Source organism: Arvicola amphibius, chromosome 7, assembly GCF_903992535.2.
Source record: "Arvicola amphibius chromosome 7, mArvAmp1.2, whole genome shotgun sequence".
NCBI lineage: Eukaryota > Metazoa > Chordata > Mammalia > Rodentia > Cricetidae > Arvicola > Arvicola amphibius.
Window position 1 is genome coordinate 44,051,883 of NC_052053.1, and position 16,272 is coordinate 44,068,154.

At 46.7% G+C, this 16,272-nt stretch overlaps 1 protein-coding gene across 11 annotated transcripts in view; it reads right to left on the bottom strand.

Annotated features, from left to right (window-relative positions):
- Nucleotides 1–16,272, bottom strand: part of Sec16a (SEC16 homolog A, endoplasmic reticulum export factor) — a 36,936-nt gene that overhangs the window by 17,307 nt on the left and 3,357 nt on the right. For 6 of the 11 annotated variants that reach the window (XM_038335697.1, XM_038335699.1, XM_038335689.1 and 3 more), the window contains 10 exons: nucleotides 11,344–15,006; nucleotides 8,809–8,945; nucleotides 5,062–5,159; nucleotides 3,505–3,628; nucleotides 2,813–3,011; nucleotides 2,497–2,671; nucleotides 1,796–1,938; nucleotides 1,280–1,341; nucleotides 1,033–1,171; nucleotides 405–650 (listed from right to left, as the gene is read on the bottom strand). In XM_038335697.1, the coding sequence (XP_038191625.1) occupies nucleotides 405–650; nucleotides 1,033–1,171; nucleotides 1,280–1,341; nucleotides 1,796–1,938; nucleotides 2,497–2,671; nucleotides 2,813–3,011; nucleotides 3,505–3,628; nucleotides 5,062–5,159; nucleotides 8,809–8,945; nucleotides 11,344–14,940 (4,920 nt within the window). In that variant the 5' untranslated portion in view covers nucleotides 14,941–15,006. The remainder of the gene's footprint in view (nucleotides 1–404; nucleotides 651–1,032; nucleotides 1,172–1,279; nucleotides 1,342–1,795; nucleotides 1,939–2,496; nucleotides 2,672–2,812; nucleotides 3,012–3,504; nucleotides 3,629–5,061; nucleotides 5,160–8,808; nucleotides 8,946–11,343; nucleotides 15,007–16,272) is intronic. The other 5 variants (XM_038335698.1, XM_038335695.1, XM_038335694.1 and 2 more) reach the window with 3 other exon arrangements.

The window sequence follows — 16,272 nt, forward strand, 5'->3', positions numbered from 1 at the left end:
AGAGATCCACCACCTCTGCCTCCTGAGTGCTGGAATTACCAAGGTGTGTGCCACCACCACCTGGCTACTTTCAACACTCTTGTGCACAGTATCAGCCTCAGGTATGTAGAACCTGTCTTAACAAAAATACACGAGTGGCCTGAAGCTCAGTCTGTAAGAAGACTTCATCCCAGGACTCAGCACACAGACGGGCATGCACGCTCTCCAAATGACTGTAAACTGAGCTGGTTAGATTTCTACATGGGTCCTTCTCAGAGAAAACACTACTGATACCTTCAGAGATGTCATGCAAAGGGTCAGATATCATCCCTAAACAGCACTTGCTGCAGCTGCTTCCTGGAGAAGGTTGGTCTTTTCCCTGGGCCAACAGATGAACTATAAGAAACATCTGCAGGGTTGCCTACCTTCTTCCGGCCGTACAGCAAGAGCTCACGGAACCGCTCAGTCTCCTTCTCCAGCACGCTGGTGGTCGCTGTCTGACTGTCTGTGAGAAACGAGAGCTGGGCCTCCCCTGACTCCTCCTCTTCCACTTGTTCCACGGCCTCATTAGTGAAATCTATCAAGTTTGCCTCATTGGGTGACTTCCCAGGAAGCCACACAGTTCTGTGGTCTCGTAACAAAAGCTCTGCAATGTCTGTTCCCACCACGGTCTACAGGGCCAGTGGGGACAGGATGGAAAGCAGCATAAGATTGTATTAGAAACAGGGTTTCTAGCCAGATGACAAGAAATTCCCATGCTGTCAAAGCCTGGCCAGGTCTGCATAGGTAGCACATATTAGACCTCAGGAAGGAAGCCTGATTCTTCATGAAGGCAGGGACAGCCTCCCATAAAGGCTGAGGTGTCAGCTCATCACAACTCTTACACCTCCCTTTCCTCCTACTTTCCCAGGTTGCTGCCATGACACTCTTCCCAAGGAAGCATGGCATGGCAGGCTTAAATTAACACTGCCCACAGCTCAGGACAGGAACAGGAAACAGATTCCAAGACTAAAGGCAAACAGAGAGAACATTCAAAAGTAAAAGGGAACATACCCCATTTTGTCTGCATAACAGAATAATGAAATTCCAAAGAAGACTTGCAGATTCTTTGTCAATTAAAGTCTCATTCTGCAAACATCTTGTTGCTTTGTTCTGTGCAAAGTTAATAACATCTACTTTGTGGGTATCATCTCTGGGGAAAGAATGAACATTCAGTGAACAGTGGTCACAAAACTGTGAGCCAAACTCAGCAGCTGCTATTAGGGCAGACATCAAGAGAGAGCGCCACAGGGAACCTTACTTTCCAAGAGGTCCTGGGAAGGAGCGCATCTCTTCCTGCTCAGGTGTGTGCTGCAGCAACGTCTGCAATGAGAGGGACAAAGTGGCTCACAGGTACAGTCAGAACCACCAGCAGACCGAGCCACAAGCCAATCCTGGGACCACACTCATCCCTCCACGCAGGGGGTAAAAGGTGCTTGCTACAATTATATGCCTGGGAACTACAACGAAGATTTTCAATTTTTAAACAGCAAAACCTATTTTGGTCTTGACAGACGTATCAAGAGAAGGCTTCTGAGGCTATAGAGTAAGTGTGTACCCAGTCTTTTCTATTACTGAAAGAAAACCTCTCAAAACACAAAAGGCAGAAGAGCACACACAAGCAACCCGTACCTAACAACCATAACACCCGCTTAAGTACTGACTTCTAGAAGAGCCAGCCTCTAAATAGAAAGAAAGCCCTATAAGCCAGAGTTTCCCAGGAAAGCAGGCTTTCTAAGGCTGTGGGGGGCAGAGAGCACCACGGGTCCAAGCTTACCTCTAAGCTGTGGATCTCCACTAGTGCAGGCTGTCCTTCTGAAGGCAGGTTGGGAATCACTTTAAGGAGCTGACCACCAGGACCAAACCTGGCACAGACATGAGGCACTGTAAATTTCTCAGGAGAGGTCGGTCTTGATGGAACTAAATTTGAATAAATGGGGGGGGGGGATAAAAAAAACAGTGAGATATTTGGTCATGTCTAATAGCTTCTGAACCAGACTCCCAGCTAAGCTTCAGACTGGCTATCACTGTGCACCCAAGAGCAAAAGAGGTGAACAACACACACACAAAAACAGTTTCTCACTGACTGGTGCTTCAGTTAGGAGAGCTCTCAGCAACCCCTTCTAAAGCTACATCTTTCAGGAGTGAGTCAAAATGGGATACTGGCACAAATCAGAGCAAGAGTCTCTCAAGGGAAGCTGGGTGATCCAAGAGTGCTCACCCACATAGCCAGTGTGGGAACACAGAGAAGAGCCACCCAAGGCTTGACTGGACTCAAAGTTCCACATTAACAATGCATATGTGGTGAAGCAAACAGCTCTCAGACCCTGAGGCAAACGTCAACCCAAGGGCCAGCACTGGCCTATACCAACAAACAATGACACTGGAGACAGTGGGCACAGCGTGTAAAGAAGAGCTGACTGGACTCCCTTGTTCTATCCCAACCTGACGGCTTCAATCTGAACTGCTGAGACGCACCTTGCTCCACAGCAGGCCAGGAGGTATCTGCAGGGTAGCTGTACTCTGGAAAACCATGGGCACCGGTGAAATTGCTGGCATAGGAGCCATAGGCATAATCACCATGAAATGAGCCTGGGGCATGAGGGGCCTCAAAGGAACCGCCAGTCACATTGTGGCTTCTGTAAATCTGACTCTTGAGAAAGAAATCAAGCAGAGAAAGTGAGTTTCCATGAAAGTCAGAAAGATTGTGGGTACACTTTTAGAAGTAGGCAGAGACAAAATTGTGGCCAAGACTTAACACCTGCTCTTCCCCAGCCAAGCCTGCCCAGCTCACCTGGTGTGAGTGGGAGCTGAGGCTGCTTCGGCGGCTGGGCAGGCTGTGAGTGCTGCGCAGGCTCCGTGCTGAGTGCTCGCTGTGGATGCTGCGCCTGTCCACTTCTTCTCCATAGGGATCCCTGGGGAGCTCAGAGTCATCATCAAAGCTTCCCGTGAAGCGAGGGTCATACCTCCAGTGATCATCACATTTCTCAGGCCTAGAGTAAACAGGGGACAAAGGCAGGGAATTGGAAGGGCAATTATGGAACACCACATAACTACCTAGGAACCTCCTAAAGCTGCAATTAGCCCTCAGTGCTCACTGCCCTCCCTTTGCCCCTCTATCCTGAGGCTGTCTTCATCCTGAAGAATGTTAGTTAAACCTAACCATGCAGGTGATCTCAGAGAACACACTGCAGGTACAACTTGAGGGTGGTTCCTTTCCTGGGTTATGGGCAGGGTAGAGAAGGGACACTGTAGAAAGGAGGCAGAGTTAAGATCTTCCCAAAGTCACTGGGAAGAAACACATTTGAGCCAGTTCTTCTCCCATAGGCTGGAGTTGGGCACAGGGAGGGGTGACCAACACCTCTTTCAGACACTAAGAGATTACTTCCCAGAAGCCCCAGAACTATAGCAGATTACTTCCAAAGACAGGAGCAAGGCAAGCAAGGGTACCCTCCAACTTCCTTCACACATGTGCGGTTCACCAACCTGTCACTGTAAGCATAGTTTTCCTTCTTGTATGGGTCATGTTCGGAGTCATACCAGTATCTCCGGTCCCAGGTGCGAGGGTCCCGGAAGCGAGACCCATAGTAACGATCCCAGCGGCCCGGGTCTGTAAGTGGAGAATAACGATGAGTGCGGCAGTGACACACTGAAGACACCAACTCCCTGGAGCAGGCGTCCGGACAGCTCAGGAGTAAAGGACAGGCGTGGCCTAGAGAAAGCCCTGGGAGCTGCCTCCTGCTCATGATGTGGCAGTCATTGGCTGTTCTCTCAGTACATAAATCTGGATGAAAAAAAGGAAAGCCACTACAAGAGTTCCATATTAAACTCTATATTCTTCACTTTTTTAGTTTGTTTTGCCATGTGAGGGATCAAACTTAAGGCTTCAAGAATAGTCAGGTGTATAACTAGGTACCACAGGTAGAGTCCTAGTGTTGATAATATTTTTTAATAGTTAATTTAATCTCAACTACAAATTATACTAATTATCTTCCTAACGCGATTCAGGAAATATATACATACACACACACACACACACACACAAATTTCTTTCTATGTGCACTTGTGTTTTGCCTGTGCACATGTCTGTGTGAGGTTGCCAGGTCCCTAGAACTAGAGCTGCAGACGTTGTGGGTACAAAAGGTGAACTCAGGTCCTCTACAAGAGCAGCCAGTGCTCTTAACAGCTGGCCCTTCTCTCCAGTTTGTGTTTCAGGATATTTTAAGAAATAACTTCAGCTGGGCTGTGGTGGCACACGCCTTTAATCCCAGCACTCGGGAGGCAGAGGCAGGCAGAATCTCTGTGAGTTCAAGGCCAGTTTGGTCTACAAGAGCTAGTTCCAGGACAGACTCCAAAGCCACAGAGAAACCCTGTCTTGAAAAAAAAAGAAAAAGAAAAAGAAATGATTTCATTAAAACCTAACTCTGAAAAGAAATATTAAGATAGCATTTTAGAGGCGTATGGCAAAGAGCCTCTTGAGAAGCACCATGTAGACCTGTCAAGGGACTGCAAGGCCTTATGGTACAACAGCATACAGCAGGGCTGCTAAGGGAACTCACAGCTTTTCCCAGGATATGTTTTGTGGAAAGAAAGTATGGAGGCTTGCAAAGTAACTGGAACTGCCACAGTGGGTGGGCTACACCTGTCACCAAGGAGCACGCATCAGCTTCATTTGACTTCTGAGCATTCAAGTGTGGCAGTGTGACTAGGGAGCCAGTCTCGCATTCCACCGCAGCCTCATTAGTTCACACTTGAGCAGTCACAAGTGGACTAGGAAGTTGCAGAACTAGTCACTATTCTTCATGACAATACAACAGACACCATGGTGTGGGTACAATGTGACTTTTCAATAAAGTAGTCAAAAATGATTTTTTCTCAGATGCTAAGCATTCTCAATTACTTTGGCTCTTGGGATAAAAACACAGGCCAGTGAAAGAAAAAGTGATCTTGATTCGCCTGCCAGACCATGACTTGTACATGGCTGTATGATCACAGGAAGTGGTTGGACAGTCCCCTGCTAATGGCTACAATTTCTAAACATACCTCCATAATCATACTGGCCGGAGTAATAATTTGCATAGTAATCACTCTGACTGCTCCATCCACTTTTAGAATTATAGTATCCTTCAGGATACCCTTGCCTGGAAAAACAAACAAAAAAGCTGTAAATACAGTCTCTGTTTCTTAAAGTACTGAGAAATTAGCCAACCCACATACAGACATTCATAAAATCATTCAGCTGTGGAAAACGCACAGACCACAAGAAAAATAAAGACAAGACTATGGAATTCCCCAGTACGTACCTACCTGGAGTTGAGCTCATCAAAATAACTGTTGGACCATGTTCAGCAAAATAATTGATTCTCCTCGTGTTTAAGTGCTGCATCCTAACAAGTTTTTATGTCATACTGTGCAGCACCAAGAAGCACTAAGCCCAAAACCAATCTAAAATTCCTACTGTTTTCTTTCTCTCTCTCACTCTTTTTTGTTTTTGTTTTTGAGACAAGGTCTGACTGTGTAGCTTAGGCTGGCTTTAAACTCATGACAATCCTCCAGCCCATGCCTCCACAGTAATGGGATTACAGCTGTGAGAAATGACAATTTTAGCAGCCTTTATGGAGGATCACTAGCTATGTGTGTTCAGTATGGCCTTGCAGGAACATATCTGTGAGGTGGGCCAGGGCCAGTAGATCAATAAGAAGTTAGCCTCTTCTATGCCCAATAGACTGACCCATGACCCCCAACTCGTCATGGAGAAGGTGAGATTTACTCAAAGGAGGGTGTAAGTGCTTCTGGAACTCTTAGGATTCCCAAAAGCACTAAAAATTGTTTTTTAATTTTCTGATAGCCTTTTGGGAAAGTGCTCAAATGAAGTTGGCTGTTTGGCTAGCATAAGAACTGCTCACCTAGCTGCTCAGCCACAGAAATATCACCAGCCTGTCCTTAAAGTTTCATTCAGGTTGGCCACTCTAAGACTTTCATCTGAATGGCAGTGGCTCTAGAAAAACATTTTGATATAAAGCAAGATCAAGAGCATGCCACTACCTCAACTGCTCTCAACAATTTTGATGGAGGACTCTCATTGGTTAATTGTAGTGGTGAGCTGCGGGCTGCGTTCCTGCCGCCCTGCTTCTGGCCACCGGCTAGTTTATGCCCCGAAATAACAACACACAAACTGTATTCATTTAAAACACTGCCTGGCCCATTATTTTCAGCCTCTTACTCACATCTTGACTAACCCATATCGAATAATCTGTGTAACACCACAAAGTGTTGTCTTACCAGGAAAGATTCGGCATGTCTGACCTGGCGGCTGGCTTCATCGCATCTCTCTCCCTGAGGAGAGGCACGGCGGTCTGGCTAACTTAGGAGAGGCGTGGCATCTGACTGAGCCATCTACCTCACTTCCTTCTTCCTGTTCTGTCTACTCTACCCACCTAAGGGCTGGCCAAGGAAGTTTCTTTATTAAAACAGAAGACCCTCCCATATCAGTTAATAAAGAAACTGCCTTGGCTTTTTGATAGGGCAGGATTTAGATAGGTGGAGTAGACAGAACAGAATGCTGGGAAGAAGGGAAGTTAGTTAGATGCCATGCCTCGCCTCTCTGAGACAGATGCCATGGAGCCAGCCACCAGGTCAGACATGCTGAATTCTTCCCGGTAAGGCACCACCTCATGGTGCTACACACATTACTAAATATGGGTTAAAGCAAGATATGAGAATTAACCAATAAAAGGCTGAAACTAATGGACCAGGCAGTGTTTAAATGAATACTATTTGTATGTTGTTATTTCAGGGCATAAGCTAGCCAGGCGGCCGGGAGCTTGGCAGGACGAAAAGCAGGCCTGCCCGCAGCTCATCACTACACAACTTACCTACATATAGTTTAGGAAGAACAGTCACAAACATGAGAAATGTGCTCCCCCTCAAGAAGGTCCGACAGTTACCTTATCTCCCTAACACTGAGTATCACATCAATACTGAGTGTACACACACACAAACAGAGGAGACAAGAGAACACTCTTCTGCAGGATGAGACGAATGAGGGCTGAAGACACTCAGAGGACCCCAAAAGCTGAGCTGAAGGCAAAGCTGCAGTTATAGTGACAAATCACAATGGTAGGAACTTGACCTAGTCTGAGGCTCTGTGGCATACAGTCAGTCACTCTTGGAAGTTAATTCTTTTTTTTTTTTTCCTCAAGAGGGTTTTTCTGTACAGTCTTGGCTGCCTTGAAACTTGCTCTGTAGAACAAGCTGTTCTCAAACTCAGAGAACCTCTACCTCCCAAATGCTGAGTGAGATTAAAGGCATGTGACACCACTGCCCAGCACTGGAAGTTAATTCTTAAAAGAAACTGCAGGCAGACATGTGGAAGGCAAAGTGACACAGTGGGAAGACACACTCTGGCTCTGGTCCCCGTGCTCGCTTCCGTCTGCACTCCAGCAAACAGATCCACATGCCTCCTGTCTTCTCACAGATGCTGAATCAGAAAGCTGAGCTGTATGAGTGCAAATGCTACTTCCCATCCAAGATCCCAAGAATTTTCTCACAATCATGTGTCTGTCTTTCTATCTCTGCCCCTGCTCTCATATGTGTATGGGTCCATTCATACATGCATACATGTACATTTGCTCAAGTGTATTAGGGATCAGACACAGAACCTTACACCTATCAGGCAATACTCCAGAATTCACCTAAGCTTCAAGAATTGCTATGTTTCATAAAGACCCAGAATGATCAGCTATGCATGTATGCACACAGTTTAGAGTGCACCTTTCGAGGGAGGTACACTAGGGCTAGCTAAATGGACAAAGGTTCACTCGCAAAGCAGTCTGTCTTTAGACAAGTCACCAAATACCTCCAAGAACCTGTCCACAGAAAATTCTGAAAGCAAGGGCACATATAAACCCAGCAGTTGGGAGCTACTAAGCAAAAGAGTGACACATCCTTTGTAGCAGAGCCAGTTCCATGAGCACCTGCTCTAGGACCTGACTACCAGAACAACTGCAGGAACTGAGGTAGCAGAGTCCACAGTGGCCAAGGCCCACACTTCATTATTTTGTGCAATGGTCTGGAATGGACACAAGATCAAAAGCAGGCCTGGGCAACGGAGAATGCAAATGGAACTTTGACCTGGCTCACAGACTTACTCAGAGGGCACAAAGCCAGAGTTCTTTTCAAATCTCTCTTCTCTATGACTACAAAAGAGAGGCATGGATAACCAGTATAGGAGATATGCAAGCTCGGGCAGGAGGTGGGGGTGGTGGGGAAGAGCTTTAGCAAGCTCGGGCAGTAGTGGGGGCAGGGAGTGGGGGGGAAGAGCTTCCAGCAAAGTAGGCAGAGTCAGGCACATTACACAGCTTGTAGTCCCTGTACTAGAGAACAGGCCCTGTATTTTTAGTCCCTATATTGATAAATCTATGGACTATGCCATCATTGTGATCAATGTTCTCAAGACTTTGCAATCTAAGAGCTCTAACCATGCACCACCAAACTGCCAAAAGAACCAGGTGTGCCTATGACAGGAACAACCCATCTACTAGCATCTACTTCTTTATGGCCTTGCATAGGATCTAACCTAGCTAGGGGTTGGGGAACAAATGCTAACTAACAGCTCTGCTAGGGGTGCATGTGGCAGTGTGCTTAGTTCCTGTTTGTTTATGCTGACTAAATGGGTTTGTAGAATTCTCTACAGATAAGGAATTATTCTAATCACTAAGTTACCATCACAGCCAGCAATACAAACAACTGAGCATGACAGTAAGCAGCCGCATGGGACGCAGCTCCCACCTGGGAATGAGCTGGTCGGAATAGTGACTTGCTCGGGAGCTGGGCCGCTCAGGCTCCGAATAGCGATGGTTTTCGGCATAAGCAGATGCTGAGCTGTCATAGGGTCTGTATCGAGGCTCATACAGGGCATAGATATCCTGTGGAGAGAAGTTTTGGGGATTGTTAGACTCAATGAAGAGCAGACACCGAATGGTCAGGACTAGCTCTAGGTGCTCCAGATGCCCACTGTCCAAGAGCAGTATGGCGGGTAGGATTCTCTCATGAAAACAAAGTCTACAATGCAATCTACATCAACAGGCAGCCAGTAGACTCTCCATAAGGCCCAGGACAATCTTTCTCCTATAGTCTTAAACATGGAGTCAGTATGAGCTGAACAACATAAATGTGCGTCAGTCACTACCTCAGTAAAACAATAGGACCAGAGGTCCACAAGAATGAACCCTAAAATTATTGGTTTTTAAAGCCTCACAAGAGATCTCATTGTTTTATTTTGTGACAGAGTCTCATACTTAGCCTAAGCTGGTCTGAAATTACACTGGCCTCAAACTTGTGGAAGCCACCTTTATCAGCCTTTCCAGTCTTAGAATTACAGGCAAGAACTACCATACCTGTCTTAAAAAAATTTGTACCTTATTCTGATAAGGATTTCAGCCCCATTATAACAAAAACCATGGCCTCTGCCCTATATCTGAAAAAAGGCCCCATAGGACATGTGGAGGAGGTCTGAAGAGAGATGAGGTGATGGGGCATGAATCAGAGCTCATCCTCCATGTACAAAAACCTTAGCTCTGCCATCAGCTGACAAGTAACATGACATCATGGGAAATGGTTCTCTGACTACTGAGGACCACTGTAATAAGGGGACATGGATGCACAGAAGAGCTGTGAAGCTTGGGGTTCCCAAGAAGCCTGCAACCTATCTGTGGTTCCACCTACTCTGCTGCCCAAGGTCAGGCCACAAAGCTGAACTCCCTTATACAGAAATAGTTACAGCTCCTCCTTCTAGAATCTAGAATTTACTAGTCTTTAGGGCACATATGTAACTGTTTACACATGTATACCTGATGGCACACCAGGCTGACAAGAAGGTATAAGCCAGTGGCAGCTTCTGGCTTAGCTGCTACAACCCTGTTCCTACAGTTCTTTCTGACCCATCTTCTTGTATAGTGCCAGTGCCAACTGTTCTCAGACCATACACACAGAATTCAACACCACCTGGCCCCAAACACTGGAGGACTTGGGTCTTGCACCTTTCAGTAACACAATCCATTACCTTGAGTAATGAGGAGTCTGAGTCCGAGGTAAGAAAAAGCTAACAGTGATCAAGCGTGTTCCCAGACAACACCATTTTAAATGACTGCAGGATTAAGCAGAACCTAAGCAGCAGCTGTAAGCATGCCCCACTGCAGAAGGAGGCAGGAAGGAATTCAAGGAACCTCCTGCTCTGCTCCCATTCTGCAGAGTCACTGCTATGTACCTGAGATATTTAGGATCCTCAAACTCTTTTCATTATTGCACATTATGTTTTCCCTCAACGATTTTATTCTCAAGGAAGGATATAAAAGACTCCTAAAGTTACTCCCATCATTGGTTTCAGGAGTTGATTATGTTATTAAAACCATATGAAAGGTACCAGCAAATTGGCTGACCTGAGTTTGATCCCTGGAACCCACATAGTGGAAGAAAACTAACTCCTGAAAGTTGTCTTCTGATCTTATGTGTAACGTGGTATGTGTATATCCACACACAAATACAAATACACATGCACACAAATACATGTTTTAAAAAACATAAAAGAGTTGAATGTAGTGGCACACACTGGTAATTCCAGCACTCAGGAGGTAGAGGCAGGATAAGGACATCAAAATTTCAAGGTCATCCTTAGTTACATATGAGACTAGATAGGACTAAAAGAGGCCTGTTAAAACAAAAACAAAACCACAACATACAAAAATCAGGCATAAGCCGGGCAGTGGTGGCACACACCTTTAATCCTAGCACTCGGGAGGCAGAGGCAGGTGTATCTCTGTGAGTTTGAGGCCAGCCTGATCTACAGAGCAAGTTCCAGGACAGGCTCCAAAGCTACAGAGAAACCCTGTCTCCAAAACCAAAGGGGGGGGAAAAAAAAAAAGCCAGGCATACTGAGGTAGAGGATTTTAAATTCACAGCTAACTTGGCCAGACACTGAGTGAAACAATGTCTCAGAGCACAACAACAACAACAAAATAAAACATACAATCTAACAAAGGCTTTTCCCTAAAGGGGAAAGCTCATCTGAAACTGTAGCAAGCCATGAATGCCACTCTTTTTGTCAATGAGATGTTGGATTACACAAAAACTACACTGGTATTCCAAGCAACCCAACATACTACATCTGAGGACCCTCTGAAAGAAGATCTTTAGTGGTCAAGGAAGACGTTTTTTCAGGGGCACCACATGGGTCTGAAGATGGGCCACTCTTGAGAAAAACAGCGTAAGAAGAGGAAAAGGGGATAGAGTGAGGAGAGAAAGATGGTTAAATGTTACTGTTCTTACCTGGTAGTATAGGGAGGCTGTCCCAGGATCTGATGGGTATGGTGAAGGGTACTGAGACTGGTAGGCATCATACAGAGGCCTATAATAGTAGTAGGATGCCAAGTCTGGAGGTGCTGGACCAAAAGCATTGGGAGGTGGTGGGTGTAGCCACGGCTGATCTGACCGCACAGCTGCCTGGCTGGCACTGGTAGATGTAACCGATGTACTGGAGGACTGTGGTGGCTGAGGCGGCAGCTGCTGGCCCGTGTTGACTGGAGCTGCACTTGCTGGTGGCTGGGTCAAGCTTTCAGACTGTCCTTGTGTGGGTGGGCTTTCTGGATTTGGAGGCTCTGGACACGCTGCTTGGGGCACTTGTGGGGGAGAATTCTGTGGCTGAGGAGGCACCAGCTCTTTCTCTGCTTTTTCTAGGCTATACTGGTCCTGGGCATCTTTTGTTACCTGCTGGTAGAAATGATCCTGGTTATGCAGTCCAGGCCCAGATTGTCTGGGTTGATTAGCAAAAGACTGCCGAGAAGCTGGACCATCTGAATGAGATGGGCTATATACTCTCACAGGATTCTCCAAAGTTCTATTTAATGTGAAGTCTAGGGCACTGACAGCATCTTCCTGATTACTGGAGTGGTTTGCCTTATTACTATTAGGTACCAAGGTGCTGTCTGCAGGTGGCACTAGCATCACACTTGTACTTCCAGCAAGGCTATTAAACTCAGGAGGACCTTTCTCTGCATTAGGATTCTGACTTTTAGGAAATGAGTTCTTTGGAATTGGAGGGGATAGCCGCTGAACCAACAAACTGGCAGGCTGGCTAGCAATCATTTCTGAAGACCCAGAACCTCGAGGGACACTGTTAGGCAAAGATAAGCCAATGACAGCACTGGTTGGAATTCCAGACAAAGCAGAATGTTCTTCAGGATCACCACTGAGAGCCCGATTGCTGCTCACTATGGATTTCTCCCCCACCACAGGATCTCCCCAGGATTGATTCTTCTCATTAGGATTCAGTAAGGACACAGAAAAATTAATGGGCTGAGCCAAATTATAGCTTTGATCAGGCTGGGCAATCAGGACAGGTTGATTGTGCAAAGATTCAGTGGGCGGCGAGGACAGCAAACTTGCATAACCAGAACTTGCCTGCAATGGAAGGGCCTCCTCTTCTCCCACCTTGGGAGGGTTCTCAAGGTTCTCAGAAGCACCAGGAGGGTCTTGGTTCTGCAAGGGTGGCATAGATCCTGGTTTCCGTGACTGTTGTCCAGATATTCCCTTTTCTGGATGATGAATAACTTCTGAAGGTTTTGGTTTTACAGGGACATAAAGTGCAGGGGCAGCAGGGGCTAGAAGGACATTGCCACCAAAATCTGGCAGCTCATTTTGTGCCCACAGAGTTGTTGCTGGGCTCTCACACTTCACAGGCCCCTGGGCCCTGGCCAAGGGCCTCTTCTCAGGCACTGGGCGCACGGCATCCAAGGGTGGACCTGCTGTGTGTGAAACCAGGTGTCCAGCTTCTCCAGTGGTGCTAAGAGGCAGAGGGCAGGCCTGAGGTGCACACAGTGTCTCCATGTTATCTGGTGGCTGTTCTAGGTTCCCTGGGGTGGCATCAGATGATACAGCAGCTGTCCTATGCTTCTTCTGGTGGTCCTGGGTCCCTCTCACTTCAGCTACCATGTTGGCACGATCTGCTTCAACTGGTTTCACTCCAATCAAGTGGGACTTTACCGGTTCAAAAGAACTATTTGCACTTGTCTGGAATACTCCTGTGGGTTTTGGAGGGCTTGGGGTTGAGGGCTGGGACAGACTGCTGCAGTAATTTTGGCTCCCAGTAACCTCATCTGTCTCACCTCCAACAGGAGAAGAATCAATTTGCTTAAAAAAACTCCCTGAAGTATCATCTTCAAGTTTTCCAACTTCTTGTTGAATGAATGTGCCTACCAATTCTTGGGGTCTGGCTGATCCCGGAGGACTTCTGTGGCTGTGGCTGCTGTAGCTGGATGATACACTGTCAGGTCGTGTAGGATGCAGTGGTATGTCAGGAGCCTCAAGATTAGGCCCCCCACCTTTGGGGAGGCCCACAGTAACAGGCCTGGAGACAGCTGGCCCAGGAAGGGACCCATGTCGAAACTGATCGCTCAGTGAAGAGGGATCCACATTCAGGGTCTCACGTGGCAAAACTTCTTGATTCTGAACAAATTCTAAGTTCTCAACATTCTCACACTGTGACCCACTGGCACAGTGGGTTCCAGCCCCTGAAGTATCACCCCATGTATCACTAGCAGGGGTCATAGTGGTCTGTCTGTCATGCCGGATGCCCATAGACTGAGAAAAATAAGGTTGTACATCTCCTTCCTGAGCAGCCTCGCTGCCAGGGCCTTTGGGAAAAGCCTGGTAGACACCGCCAGGTCCATGTGCAAGTGGTGGTTGATGACCTAATCTGAGGGTAGAAGAGAAGCCATCCGAATCCAATCTGTCATCAAGGCCTGCCTTTTCAGATGAGAGATTCTCCTCATTTTCTGTCTCCTCCCCTTGAAAAAACATTGAGAGAGCTCCAGAGGCTGCGTCTTGCTGGGCATGGTTAGTTGAAGCCTCTGAGGGACGGTGTGCCTGGTTTTCAGGGCTAGTTCCCTGAGTGAAGGGAGTCACATGGGCAGGGTCGAGCACATGCCCTTTACTCGCTCCTGGATTCTGCCTGAACTGTGGGCTTGCCCACATATTCCCAACTCTGGAGTTCTGTTCAAAAGTATTTTTAGGCGGAAAGCTACTCAACGAGTGAACTACCTCATTTCCTTCACCACTGGCCAAGGATGCTGGAGTAGACATTAGTGGAACATGGGACTCATGGCTAGGCCCCTGATACAGACTAGATGGAGAGGAGAAATGGGGCAAGTTGGTAACCTGGGGCCCCATGTTTTGAACAGGTCCCTCTGGGCAGGGTGAATGATGCTGATAGGAGGGCTGAGGACCTCCCTGTACTGGCCCCCACTGACCTGGCATCTGTGCCTGAGGGAAGAAAGGAGATGCTGCTTGGGCCACAGCACCATCATATGGGGTGTGCCTATTCACAGGTTGGTCGGGTCCAGAACCACTGTCATTCAGATGTCCCCCATGAGGCTGCTCAGGACCCACTCCTGGAATGTAGTGAGGTGGATGTGACAGCATCTGTACTCCAGGTCCTGAGCTGGAACCAACTTCAGCACTCCGGTTCATCTCCAGCCCAGGCAGTGAAGAAGGGGTAGACGCAGGGGGAAATGGACTGGTATCTGCTCTGGGCTGTGAAAGAGGTTCATGAAGTCCTGGGGCGCTATCCCCAGCATTTGTGGGAGGCACAGGCAAACCAGGCCACTGAGAAAAAGCAGAGAGGGTTGGGCCAGGCAAACTGGGCAGGTTGCTTTTGGAGGAATTGCCTAGTGGTGCGTTTTGAAGAGTCTGTCTATTAAAAGCAAACGGATCCGTTACTGGCTGTAATGGGCGTGTTATGGGAGCCACTGGTGCATTAATACTGGCTGGCCTCCTATAAGGGCTGTTGGCCCAGAACATGCTCCGAGGATTCCCAGCTGGGGGTGGTCCAGTCGCACCAGATGGGACTGCCTGAGGTGGTGGCTGCATGCTGGAGTCTTTCACTGAAGGAGATGCTGTTTATAGGAGGCAGGTGGAGTTTTTCTTTAATCTGTGCTAGAAAAGAAAACAGAAGAATATAAAACCTAGAGATCCCAGTCCTAGATGCAATCAATAAAGCTATGAAAATAAAAAACCTAAATGTGATTTCAATCATTTAACTACCAAGGACTCCACTTCTTCTATCCCCACCCCACATTGTCAGGGACAAGAAAAGACCTTATTGTTAGTCTGACACCCTACCAGATGTTCCTTAGTCCTTGACCCTTCTCGAAGCCACAACTACCTCATCCAGAAAGAGCCAACTCCATTACTAAGAAAGAAACATGCATATCATGCTTTTTGGAATGTTCATTTTAAAAGAGGAGTTTACACTTCCTAAAACGCAGTTAGAAAGTTACTAAGGATGTTTACTGCACCAAATGAAATGCCTGGGGTTGTCCTCTCAAACAAGCGAAACAAAGTTGCTTCTGACCACTGAAGTTGTAACAAGGCAGAGACTAAAAATCCCAAGAAAATTTATTGAAGCTTTACTGGACACATATGTCCAAAAGGCAGATCTCAACAAACCTCAAAAAAAGGGGCGGGGGGAGGAAGGGGAGGCAAAATCCTCACTAGTGATTTTTTGTTTTTGAGCAAGGCACAACTCAAGTATGGCACCTTGAAACTCCCTTTCCTTGTGTCAGAACTTTTTCCTGGCACCATCCCCAAGAAAAATTTGTTTAGCTAATCCACAGAAAAATAAAGCAAAGACAGTTTAATTCACAGATGTACACTGTGTCCTTGAACATCTTTCTGATACTCAGATTTAATAAAAAAAACTACTGATGTATTTTAAGTAAAGTCATTTACAAAAGATCGCCAATCCCTATCTAAATGTTCTATTAATCTATTAACTCAGTTCCATTACTTCCCACATATACTCATTCCTATGTCAACAAACAACCCTATCCTGACTAGAACCATGATATGGACTACAGTGGAACTTCAATTAGAAGCAATGCAGGAGTTCGTTAAGCTCTAACTTGTTTTAAGTAACAAAGAACATTGCTGTTTCACTTTACACGAACCTAGAGCTGCTACTCCATCCCTATTTATCTGGATCTATACCTAGTCTGGACACGAAGACTTCTTCCATGTTCCTCCCAAAACCTGGTTGGCAAGAGTAAAAGGCAGCAGAGGCTGTCCTTCATCTCAAGAATTCAAACACCCCGAACAATTAAAAACAAACAAAAACTAAACTAAAATACAATACATTGTACAGGGCTGATGCATCAGGTTATCACTAGGTTGGGAATACACTGAGCAGCTAAGGGCAACTAT